This window comes from Tachypleus tridentatus, chromosome 9 (genome assembly GCF_004210375.1).
Source record: "Tachypleus tridentatus isolate NWPU-2018 chromosome 9, ASM421037v1, whole genome shotgun sequence".
Lineage (NCBI taxonomy): Eukaryota > Metazoa > Arthropoda > Merostomata > Xiphosura > Limulidae > Tachypleus > Tachypleus tridentatus.
This window is the reverse complement of record NC_134833.1, coordinates 45,266,030-45,278,777: the sequence shown is the minus strand read 5'-3', so window position 1 is coordinate 45,278,777 and position 12,748 is coordinate 45,266,030. Positions and strand designations below refer to the sequence as shown.

The 12,748-nt window shown below is 36.8% G+C and overlaps 1 protein-coding gene across 3 annotated transcripts in view; it reads left to right on the top strand.

The window, feature by feature from the left end:
• LOC143225177 (serine/threonine-protein kinase SIK2-like) overlaps positions 1-12,748 on the top strand; it is an 81,260-nt gene that overhangs the window by 18,019 nt on the left and 50,493 nt on the right. For 2 of the 3 annotated variants that reach the window (XM_076454136.1, XM_076454137.1), the window contains exon 3: positions 11,678-11,741. In XM_076454136.1, coding sequence (XP_076310251.1) covers positions 11,678-11,741 — 64 coding nt within the window. Of the gene's footprint in view, positions 1-1,176; positions 1,197-11,677; positions 11,742-12,748 lie in introns of those variants that run through there. The other variant, XM_076454138.1, reaches the window with a different exon arrangement.

Sequence of the window (12,748 nt, the reverse complement as noted above, 5' to 3'; positions counted from 1 at the left end):
TCACTATCCATATTTCAGAGTTGTAATGAATTCATGTTTTTGTTATCTATGTTCCTGACTTGTTGTGAGTTCAGGTTTACACTATATATATAAATTCTTGAGTTGTAGTGAATTAAAGTTCCCTGATTTGAAAATATTTAGGTACGATAATAATAGAAACTGACTTAACACAGTCTGGTATGTCAACGAAAACACTCGCTACTACATAATCCATAACGGTCAAATTTAAACTATTCGAATTTTTTGTGACGCTGGGTATGAAAGTTTTGCTTTGAACCACGTTAAAATATAATATTTTCCAAGAGCGAAATATAAATATATCAATATTTACGTGTGTGTGTATGTAAGTATTTTTAAAGTGAAGAAGCAATTAATTTAACATAAAACTGTTTTTTTTTTCATATTTACTCAACATATGTTTTGTACATAAGCACTGTTCTTGCAACGTGTCAACAGTCAATAAAGAATCATAGGATAATATCAGTTTTATAAAAACGTGTTAAAATGAGACCATTAACTATACAGAGGATTAAAGACACAATTATAAACTATAATTTTCAAAGCAAGCAGGATATAATTGTAGTTTTCTATCTTATAGTTATGCTAATAATACAGCTGTGTTATTAAGTAATGCCAATGACACCCTTAATATAATTTCTATATAAAACAAGTATTACGTGACTGACCGTAGAATCTGGTTTTCATAATCAGTTGTGTATGAAAGCGAAGTAAGCACAAAATGTTTTCTGTCAACAACTTGCAGAAGTGAAGTACGTAAAGTTATTGATAGTAAAATAAACGAGGATTCCAGAAACATTAAGATATTTGCATGATATGGCTTGACTACAACAAGTCATTACAGGGTCGATACAAGTATGAGCATGCTTTCAGGCCACCACTGCAGTTGATGGAGGACAGTAATCCAAACCCAATTTCATAGAACATAGATACACGCATCATGCCACTCTGGGTAAGGGTTAGAACTTTAGGCCACATTAATCTGTATGTACTGTAACACGACACATGAATACTATATTATAATGGATATAAGATCATTAGCGTTGTTATATAGAGATGAAGTTGATCAGATCATTCTTTTCGTGGATGGTAACGATCGTCCTCACCAAACACAACTGATTAACTAGCACCTAAAATGAAAGATTTTTAAGGAAATTAAGTGACTAGTACATCTAATGGTGAGTAATTCCAACTGAAAAATTATAAGGTATTCTGGATATGACGTGGCCTTGAAACACTGTAGATAAACATGAAGCAGCTTTGATGGAAGAGTAGTGTGTATCATTCTGTTTGTTTTTTTTTCATCAAGCATATACCGGTTGGTTGAGGTGATAATACTCATTATAAACAAGTGTGTTACAATCATTTATCGGGCTGCAAATCGTATCGTAACAAATTAACATCTAGGAACATGGACCAAAGAGTAAACGTTTGAATATAAGACTACATGTTTGTTTACCCGAGAACCGTTTTGCACAAAAATTAACTCAGGTAGTTGTGCCTTGTCATATCTAGAATATATGAAACTTTAATTATCCTTTAATTGTTTTCAGTAGTTTAATTATGTGTTTACTGATTCAGTAACATATTTCCAAATATATAAAAAATATTACTTCAGATTACATGTTTTATATATATATATGGCTTAGGGCATATTTCTGACTATTCAGAAGTTAATTAAGATCATTGACTGGTAAACTTAGGTAGGAGAAATATATTACAGCTCTTTCCTAGGGAGAAAATCCGTATAACAAGGTTGTTAAATTATATTAAACTAAAAACGTAACATGTCGAACAAGAAAGACCAGTGTTTTCCATAAAAGCGGAAAACTAGCAAAAAACAAAACGTATCGATTCTGAAACTACATCTTAAGCTAATTCAGAGCAACATCTTTATACAAAAACACAGGACCTTCCCACCCACTCTAAAGAAACACTGTAATGAAGCTAAGTACAGTCATGTGAAAAAATTAGGACACCCTATGAAAGACTGAGTATTTTTGTAACATTTTTGGATATATAGATATTTAATCTCAATTTTAACAATACTGAGAGATTATAGGAATATAACTAAACAATTAACACTGAAGAAAAGACTTTTCAAGATCTTCTGTAAATGTCTTGCTACAAAAATGCATATTCGAACTGAGGAAAAAGTTAGGACACCCTACCCCCTAATAGCTAGTGTTTACCCCCTTTGGCTGAAATAACTGCAGTGAGACGCTTCTTGTAGCTATCTACCAGTCTCTGACATCGGTCTGAAGAAAGTTTGCCCCACTCCTCAATGCAGAATTCTTTCAGCTGTGAGATATTTGAGGGGTTTCTTGCATGTACAGCCCGTTTCAAATCACCCCACAGCATCTCAATGGGTTTAAGATCTGGGCTTTGATTCGGCCATTCCAGGACTCCCCATTTCTTAGTTTTCAGCCAGGTTTTGGTGGAGTTACTGGTATGTTTTGGGTCATTGTCATGTTGCAGGGTCCAGTTCCGCTTCAGCTTTAATTTTCTAACAGATGGTCTCACATGATCCTCAAGCATCCTCTGATACACAGTATTATTCATGGTGAATTCTATGATTGTGAGCTGTCCAGGTCCTGCTGCAGCAAAGCAGCCCAAAACCATAACACTTCCACCTCCATGCTTCACAGTTGGTATGAAGTTCTTTTCCTGGAATGCTGTATTTGGTTTACGACAAACATGTCATCTGTTCTGGTGTCCAAGTAATTCAAATTTGGACTCATCTGTCCAAAGAACATTATTCCAGAAATCCTGGTCTTTGTCTACATTCTCTCAGTCTGGCCTTGATGTTTCTCTTAGAAAGCAAAGGTTTCCTCCTTGTACACCTCCCATGCAAGTTATACTTGTGCAGTCTTATTCTGATTGTGATGATATGCACTTTCACATCAACAGTAGCCAGAGCCTGCTGTAGGTCCCGTGATGACATTTTAGGGTTTTTGGAAACCTCTTTTAGCATCTTGCGGTCTGCTCTCGGGATGAACTTGCTTAGACGACCAGATCTGGACATGTTAGCAGTTGTTTGAAAGCCCTCCACTTGTTGACTATTTTCCGGACAGTGGAATGGCTGATTTCAAAATCGTTTGAGATCTTTTTAAATCCCTTACCAGACTCATAAGCTGGTACAATTTTCTTTCTGAAGGCCTTAGACAGTTCTTTTGCTCTCATTTTGAATTTATTTACAACAAAGAGAACAGAACAAAAAGGCATGACATGAAATATAAACAAGCGAAAAACATTACTATTTACAAATGGAAAAAAACACGAAATGTATACAAACATTAATATTTACAAATGGAGAAAAACACGAAATATATACAAACATTAATATTTACAAATGGAGAAAAACACGAAATATATACAAACATTAATATTTACAAAAGTGGAAAAAAACACGAAATACATACAAACATTAATATTTACAAAAGTGGAGAAAAACACGAAATATATACAAACATTAATATTTACAAATGGATAAAAACACGAAATATATACAAACATTAATATCTACAAATGGAAAAAAAACACGAAATATATGCAAACATTAATATTTACAAATGAAAACAAACACGAAATATATACAAACATTAATATTTACAAATGAAAACAAACGAAATATATACACACATTAATATTTACAAATGAAAACAAACACGAAATATATACAAACATTAATATTTACAAATGGAGAAAAACACGAAATATAGACAAACATTAATATTTACAAATGGAAAAAACACGAAATATATACAAACATTAATATTTACAAATGGAAAAAAAACACGAAATATATACAGATAATAAAAAACATTAAATAGATTTAAACATGAACATTTACAAATGAAAAAACAGTAAATATATACAACATTAAAATATACAAATACACAAGAAGCAAGAGTGGAGGCAGGGCGGCTCAGAAACCGATCTTCACCCGATCCCTCACCAACGCATAAAGGCGCAAGATGTCCGGCTGCCAGAGATGGTAAAACGTCCCGGAACCCAGACGCTGATAGTCCGTTTCTAGGCAGAGTAACAACCGATATCTGGCCCTACCAAGTATCAAAAAGTACAGCACCGGAGCCTGCTCGAAGACCAAGTTGTTCCGAGCAAGCCAGATGACGTACTTAAAGATGGTAATTGTGTACTGAAAGAAAAAGGCCAGGTGGCTGGGAACAGGGACCAGTACATGGTACAGGATGGTCTCCAGCGAGAGCAGCGGAACCCAAAAAAGGCTCGCAACCCTTTCCCAGATCCAAGGCGACGTCGGACAGAGGACCAACCTGTGCAAGACAGACTCCACCTGGGTGTGACACACTGGACACGACTCAGACCCACAAGAGTTCCACAGGTAGGAACGCTCCCTCACCAGAAGGATGTTATGCACCACACGCCAGTTGAAAGCCTGGAGGTAGCGATCAACATGGGGCAGCGCATCGCGGCCCCAAACAACGTCCCACGGCAGAGCAGGGTGGAAGCACTCTATCCTGTGGGAAAATTCGGGAACCAGCAAGCGGTAGAGGGAATGGGAGTCCGTCGGTACATCTGGAGACACGAAATAACACCTTTGGATCGCCACAGCAACATCGACGTACCAAGAAGGAGGGTCAAAACACATAGGTGTCTGCAGGCTCAAAGGAGTACCAAAGAGCCTGTGTCCCGTGCCAACCAAGAATCTCGCGATGTGGCAACAGGGGTGACCATCCAAAGACAGACAGCAAAAGGTAATGGACAGAAAACGGAAAACACTGGGTCCAGACACATCGGATGTCCAGACCACCCCTGCGAGGCGGCAGCATCAAGGAGTGCCGAGACACCGCCTCAGACTTGCCACCCCACAGGAAGGCATAGACATGGCACTCAATGGCTCGAGCAGTGCCGAGGAAGGACGGCCCCCAGGTACCAGACCAAGGGGAGACCCTCCTCTGCACCATCTCTGCCCTGTCAAACAGATTAAAAGGGCAGTAGCGTTATTCGTACATAACCGAATCAACACGCTGAACCACCCCTTTCAAGCAGCTCCAGGGCCCGCGAGAAAACGAACCCCGAAGCAGGTGATCGGGGAGGAGGTCCAATCCAGACCAAACGGGGAGTCGGCAGACGAGGCCCATTTGCCAAAGTCCCGCGCACGAGACTTGGGAATATTCAGCTGAACGGTACTGGTCCAAGAGTAATGATGGACGATGACCAGTGCTGAACCTAAGGATGTGAAGTTCTCGAGGAACAAGTTCACATCGTCTGCATGCGCGACATACGTTACGCACGAACCCCCGGCATCTGGAGTGGTACAGATGAGAGAGCAGGCACTCGATAACCAACACATAAAGCATTCCGGACAACAGGCAGTCCTGACGAAACCCCTGTAAAATGGGAAAGGATGACGTCATGTACCCATTAACCAAGAGCCTGCTCGAAGCTGTCGTATAGAGAGCTCGCATGTACCAGACAAAAACTTGTCTCTCCAGAACGAACCACAGAAATCCATGGTGAACTCGATCGAAAGCTTTGCTCTGATCGAGGGACACAAAGACCGCAGGGATATCCTGATCCATGATGTAATGGAACAAGTCCCTGAGAAGCACCAGATTTTGTTGGATACTTCTGCCCCGCACGCCACAAGTCTGAGTGCAGCGGACCAAGAAAGGCATGACCGCACCCAAACGGGCACATAGAACCTTATAAATAATCTTTGCATCCACGTTCAGGAGAGAAATGGGTCGCCATGAGGAAATATCTTCAGACTGGCTGGGATCCTTACAGATAAGTGTAATTAGCTCATTCAGCGTTCCCAGTGGCAGAGACCCCGCAGCCCAACAGTTGTTAAAAAGTCGTACAAAGGAGGGTCAGACGACATGCTACACGTGGCTGTAAAATTCCACTCGCAGTCCATCCGGCTCAGGACACTTACTAAGCGACATGGACCGAATAACCGACCAACACTCACCCAAGGAGACTGGTTTTACTAGCTGTTCGTGAAAGGAAGGGTCGAGGGAGGGCAAAAACCGAGTAATGTCGTCCCACAACCCCTCGTCCACGGGTGAAGCCGAAAATAAACGGCGATAGTAGCCGAGGCACGCGTCCATATTGTCGGAGATGTCAGATGACGATTGACCATTCTCCAACACTGGACTGCAGATGTATCTGGTCTTAGCCATCTCCCGTGCCTTGCACAGCAAAACCCTGGTGACAGTTCTGGGATCGAGCGACTCCATCAGATTAGAGACGCTCTCCACATGGAACAGCTTGGAATAGTCCAAATCTATATCCCTACGGAGTGTCTCAATGTTCGAGAGGACCCAGCGATCCGTCGGTCCGCCACGGAGCAAGGCAGCCAAGATGTCCTGCTTGCCCCACAAAAATCGACGTGGTGCTCACTCGCACTTCAACAAGCAGGAGTACACCAAAATAAATGTCTGAGGTTTAAATTGGGCAAGTCTCATTCACAATGCTGAGTAACGATCTTCTAATCACGTGCACCTGGTGTGATACACCTGTGTGTGAGGTGAGTCATTTTATGTGGGTATAAATGTGGGGGTGTCCCAACTTTTTCCTCAGTTAGAATATGCATTTTTGTCGAATTACATTTTACAGAAGATCTTGAAAAGTCTTTCCTTCAGTTTTAATTGTTTAGTTATATTCCTACAATATCTCAGTATTGTTAAAATTGAGATTAAATATCTATATATCCAGAAATGTTACAAAAATACACAGGCTTTCATAGGGTGTTCTAATTTTTTCACATGACTGTACGTATTTTTGTACTGCTAACAGGATAATGCACAAGGATAAGAACTAACGAAGATTCGTATGCTTCCAAACACATCTCAACATCAAAGGTTGCTTGCATAAGACAGTTGGTATAATAAATTGGTATAACATAAAACGCATATCAAGCATCTTCAGTGGACTTTTATATCTTGCTCTGATAAATGTTATGTTGGAAACCACTATCCAAGCACAGAGGAGAGTCTAAAGATATTTTGTAAAGATGTGAGGTTTGATACTTACCTCGCCTTTCTTCACAGAAAATGTTATAAAGTTTGTAAATACGCGGGGTTTCATCGTTACCTCGCAGTTCTTTAGAGAAAGTCGTACAATAGTTTGTAAAAATATTAGGGCTGATTCTTACCTCGCCTTCCATCACTGAAAGTTGTTATAACGGAAGTAGGAGTGACGGGCAATAATGCATCATTGTGGTCACCAAACTGAATACGATTGGGTATGGGGAAAGAGGTTCCGAGAGCACAATATAAATTTTATAAACTGTGAAACGTTGTTAATTATATTTTCTATTTTTAAAAGTTTAAAATCCAAAACAATATCCGAGTTTTAAAACGTTTTTGTTTACATTACGTATTTTTAAGCCAGATGCAATGTTAACTATAGGAAAACGTTAAGTCCGTCTAAATCTAATTTTTCGCTGTTATATTATTGATAGTATTTTCTATGCAGAATACTCAAAAAATATGTCTAGAATATCAAATGCATTTATTCCAAAATTACTACAATTTGTTGTTATTTGTCTGCTTTGTGGGTGATGGTAAATATTAAGCTCGCAATTAGTCGAATTTTTCAAACAAAAACAATATACAGTCCCAGTATTGGTTCATTTGGCTTTCAAATCACTAATAAAGCAAGATAAGGTTTTATTTTGAATCTGAACATTCGGAATTGGTATTTCTAAACACATTTCTTTAATACAGATACTATAAATAAAATTATCTTCATATTTGTTGATAACATTCATTGAATTTAACTACAGCCCTTTTGTTTGTTGAAGTTTAGAATCCAACGTTTATTTAGTTATTTTAGTGTGTAAATTTATTTTTACTTTAATGACTATAAAATAACTAAGTTAAGTAAAATTTTATGTTGATTTGTATAAGAATTCTGAGTATACAAGATAATATTAACTTGTGATTGGAACCTTTGAAGTTTAGGATAATCGCTTTGCAACTTGTTGGCCGCTGAATCGAAATCCATTAGTGAAGACACCCGCCCTTTCAACTGTTAAGGCGCTTGGCATGGCCAGGTGGTTAAGGCACTCCACTCGTAACCCGAGAGTCACGGCTTCGAATCTCTGTCACACCAATCATGCTTATCCTTTCAGCCGTGAAGGTGTTATAAAGTGACGGTCAATCCCACTATTTGTTGGTAAAAGAGTAGCCCAAGAGTTGGCGGTGGATGGTGATGACTAACTGCTTTCCCTCTAGTCTTACACTGCTAAATTAGGGACAGCTAGCGCAAATAGCCTTCGTGTAGCTTTGTGCGAAATTCAAAATAAACCAAACAAACCAAATCAACCGTGGAGGCATTACAATGTAAAGGTATATTTATTAGCAAAGACTAGCGTAAGTGTTGTTCGTAAGTGGCGTTGACAAGCTCTCTACTCTGTAATCTATCGTCTTAAAATTAGAGGCAGCTTGCATGGATAACCCTTGAAACATTTTGCGCGAAAAGTTAACAAAACAAACCTTTGATGAATATATGTTTATTTTGTATTTACTATATATATAATTTGCTATGTATACCAGTTGTTGCAATGAAAAGAAAATGAAAATGTTTCAGAATTTAGAGAATTTTATGAGCTTCTTATTTTGTGTTATTTCTTGGTATTTATTAAACGTCTTATTAACGAATCACGTAGCTTGATGTACGTTAATGAAGTGGGAAACGTATGCGTCATATATTGCTGCAGAGTTACCTTATCTATTGAAGTATTCGTTGAATGTTGGAAGAACGTCATCTTGTCAGGCTCAAATGACGTACGTAGGAAAAACAAGTGCTATCCTTAAAGCTAAGCTGCCATGAAATATGTCATGTTGTTGTTGGTTTGGTTTTCACTATAGCAGGAGAGTTTCCTTTTGTAATGAACATTGTTATTATATCAATCATTGTATGGTGTCGAAGTACAGTTGTACAAATTCCTTCTCTTCCGGTATGACATGTATAACATCACAAAATTATAAATAAGAATGATTAATCGTTATCGGTTTGTTTGGTTTTGAATTTCGCGTAAAGCTACACGAGGGCTATCTGCGCTATCCGTCCGTAATTTAACTATGTAAGACTAGAGGGAGAGCAGCTAGTCATCACCATCCACTGCCAACTCTTGGGCTACTCGTTTACCAAAAAATAGTGGGATTGACCATAACATTATAACGTACCCATGGCTGAAAGGGCGAGCGTATTTGGTGTGACGGGGATTCGATTCCACGACTCTCGGATTACGAGTTTAGTGCCTTAACCACCTGACCATGCCAGACCTTAATTGTTTTCGTAATTCTACTTATTTTTATTGATATACAGTTGCTACAACCTTATCACAAGTTCTTCCGAAAACGTTTTTCAAACATCAAAATACAGTGGTACGATTGTATATGTAATTTGAAGCTTTTTATTAAATATTTTCAGCACAAAAACATAATAATTTTGTGAAAAAAACAGTAAAAAGTATTTGTGTTTTAAAAAGTCACTTCATGAAATTTGAAATATTTTAGAAACATAAGCCTGAAAACGAATCACGATTTTTGTAATTTTAGATTATATTACTCAAATTGTTATATATTTCAGTTTTTAATTTTGTATGTGTGTATGTGTGTATCCATATTTCCAGTTAACCTATCTCTTAAACATAGAGATAATAGGACCAAACTTAGCAGTCAGGGTCGGCGTGACCCTGGGAGGGGGTCCTTATCTATGTGGCGTATCCTCCTACCAAGGGGAGTTATAACGCACCCGAAAGGTAACCACATAAGTAATTTGAGATAATGGGGAATTTGGTTGTTGCTTTGAGTTCTCAGTGAACAATGAGGAGGCCTTACAGAGAAGCGTAGGTAATTTATGTTAATTAGTTCAATGAGGAAAAATGAATAAGTAAAATGTTATTTTAAGTTAACGAAATAAATGATATATTTATTAACTTTGTTTATACCTTCACAAATATAAACTTTGGTATCAAACTATTTAAACTTATTTTCTTTCACATAAGACAATACATAAGAATACAGCGTCTGAGATATCTCTGCCAGTTTCAAAACTTAGACAAAGAAAACCAAAAACATAAAAAACTTTACCTGTGTGTATGAACATGCTTATCATTTATAAAACAATTAAACAACTGAACTTCACAGTTACTCTTACGATATCAAACGAACAAAGCGTAAAATAATATTATAATCTGCATCTGTCGGAGTGCGTGTGTTGAGGGGTTACCAGTCGTTCTGGTTTCATGCCAAGAAAAGGCTGGCACTTGTATCACATATCACAGTAATTCTAATTCAGTTTTCACAGCCTACGTGCACCCACACACAGCTTGCGAACATCCAGAGAGACTGGAACGCTCACATGTACTGACCTTTGACATTTTAAGGAAGAATGTCTTAATCATTTACAGCAGGGATACCTTATCGACTCAAAAGTGATATTACAATGCTCAATTTATCAATTGTATCTGTTGTGAGAAGTTTACGTAAATACACAGTTAAACATCAGTTTCATAATGTATGAATGTCAATGATAAGAGTAGCAAGAGTGATAGATTTGAATAAAGACCAGTAAACGTGTAGGATGTATATACGATGTTTCATTTCGTCAAAAGAGGTTTCTGTTTTACCATTTTTGTGGCGCATAACCTAGTACTTTGAATACACACGGCCCAATGATGTTATGGGAAGTACATAACCTAATAGTTTGAGTATACACGATCCACTGATATTATAGGAAGTACATAATCTAATAGTTTGGGTATACACGATCCACTGATATTATAGGAAGTACATAACCTAGTGGTTTGAATACACACGGCCCACTGATGTTACAGGAAGTACATAACCTAATAGTTTGAGTATACACGATCCACTGATATTATAGGAAGTACATAATCTAATAGTTTGAGTATACACGATTCACTGATATTATAGGAAGTACATAACCTAGTGGTTTGAGTACACACGGCCCACTGATGTTACAGGAAGTACATTCATTACCTTATAATTTAAGCATACACGTCCCACTGATATTTTAGGAAGTACATAATCTAGTAGTTTGAATACACACGGCCCACTGATGTTACAGGAAGTACATTACCTAGTACTTTAAGCATACATAGTCCACTGATATTATACGAAGTACATAACCTAGTAGTTTGAGTACACACGGCCAACTGATATTATAGGAAGTACATAACCTAGTAGTTTTAGTACACGTATTCCACATTATGGAAAATACCTAACCTGAAAGTTTGAGTACACGTGGCCCATATTATAGGAAGCACATAACTTAGTAACTTGCGTGCATATTTCCACATTATAAGAAGTTCATAACTAATTAGTTTGAGTACACACAGCTTGCGTTATAAATAAAAAGTTCACACTAAGCCATATAATAAAATATATATAGAAAATTAAATTTTTGATGTCAGTGTAAATCTGTTTGGAAAATGCAGGTGTTTGTTTTTCTTTTTTAACGCCACTTAATAAAACTTAGCCTATTCAAGAAACATGATGAGATATTTTTAAATCAAAATGTACACTGAGAAACTAAAAAACAAAATTTATTGATGAAAAAATAAGTTACTAATGAAACCCAAGAAGTAGAAAATAAAATATATTTGCATATATATAAAATATATGTTTTTGTAATTTAGGTGATGGAAACAAAAAGTATGGTTTACCTGGTATCAGAATATGCCAGCAAAGGAGAAATATTTGGTAAGTTTCAGTTATTTTCCTTAATATTAGAATATTCGATTGTTGCTTATATAATACTGTATATATATATATAATTATCTTAGCCTAATTAGACAAATACTAGTTATATATATATATATATATGTTCTGAATAGACTAAGGTTGAATATTGTTCAAACAAGTTTAATAAGTTATATGGTTCATACTGTAGGTTTTACAAATAACTAAAAATATGTATTATTTATTTATGTAGACTAAAAGTTGCTTAGAACCAAAATTCTTTTCATACGATGAAAAATATAACCCTAAAATTATGAAGCTTACTTTTCTTCCTTGATCATCAAAGTAATAGTAACATAAATGAAGTATTTAGAATAAAAACAAAAAAAATGACTTTAGTTTCGTTAAACCAAACATATTACAACTGATAAATGGACACCAGTAGAAATGTCGTTTGGGATGTGAAGAGTGTGTTTTGTTATAGCAAAGCCACATCGGGTTATCTGCGGGGGATGTGAAGAATCAGGTATCACAAATCAACCAGTTTTTCGTTAAGCACGATGCATTTCTTCCAATGTTCTATGAGCTTTACCATACCATTTGGTAAATGCGGTGTTCCATATGCACATGTATTATAAGTTTTTAAATAGCAGTTCTTACACAGTGAACAAAATGATGTTTTACGTTATCAAGTTACCTAAGAACGTCTTAATGCCAGGATGCATTGATGGAGAAATTGGAAGTAAAATAATAATTATTTTGTTAATATTACGATCGTTCCATATTTGCACTTCTCTTTCCGTTCTAATTTGTCTACTTTAATTCAGGTGTACTTATTTCTATTAGGAATTGACTCATATTAGTATACGTAACAAATTGATGTTTATTATGCTAATCCATAACATACAGGTTTGGAAATAACTTCTGTTTCTTACTGACGGTACATTACCTATTCCTTTGCCTCTCTCTCGGTGTATTCGTTTTCTTTAACAATCCTGGTCTTTTTCTCTTCGTTGTTGAACAGGTCT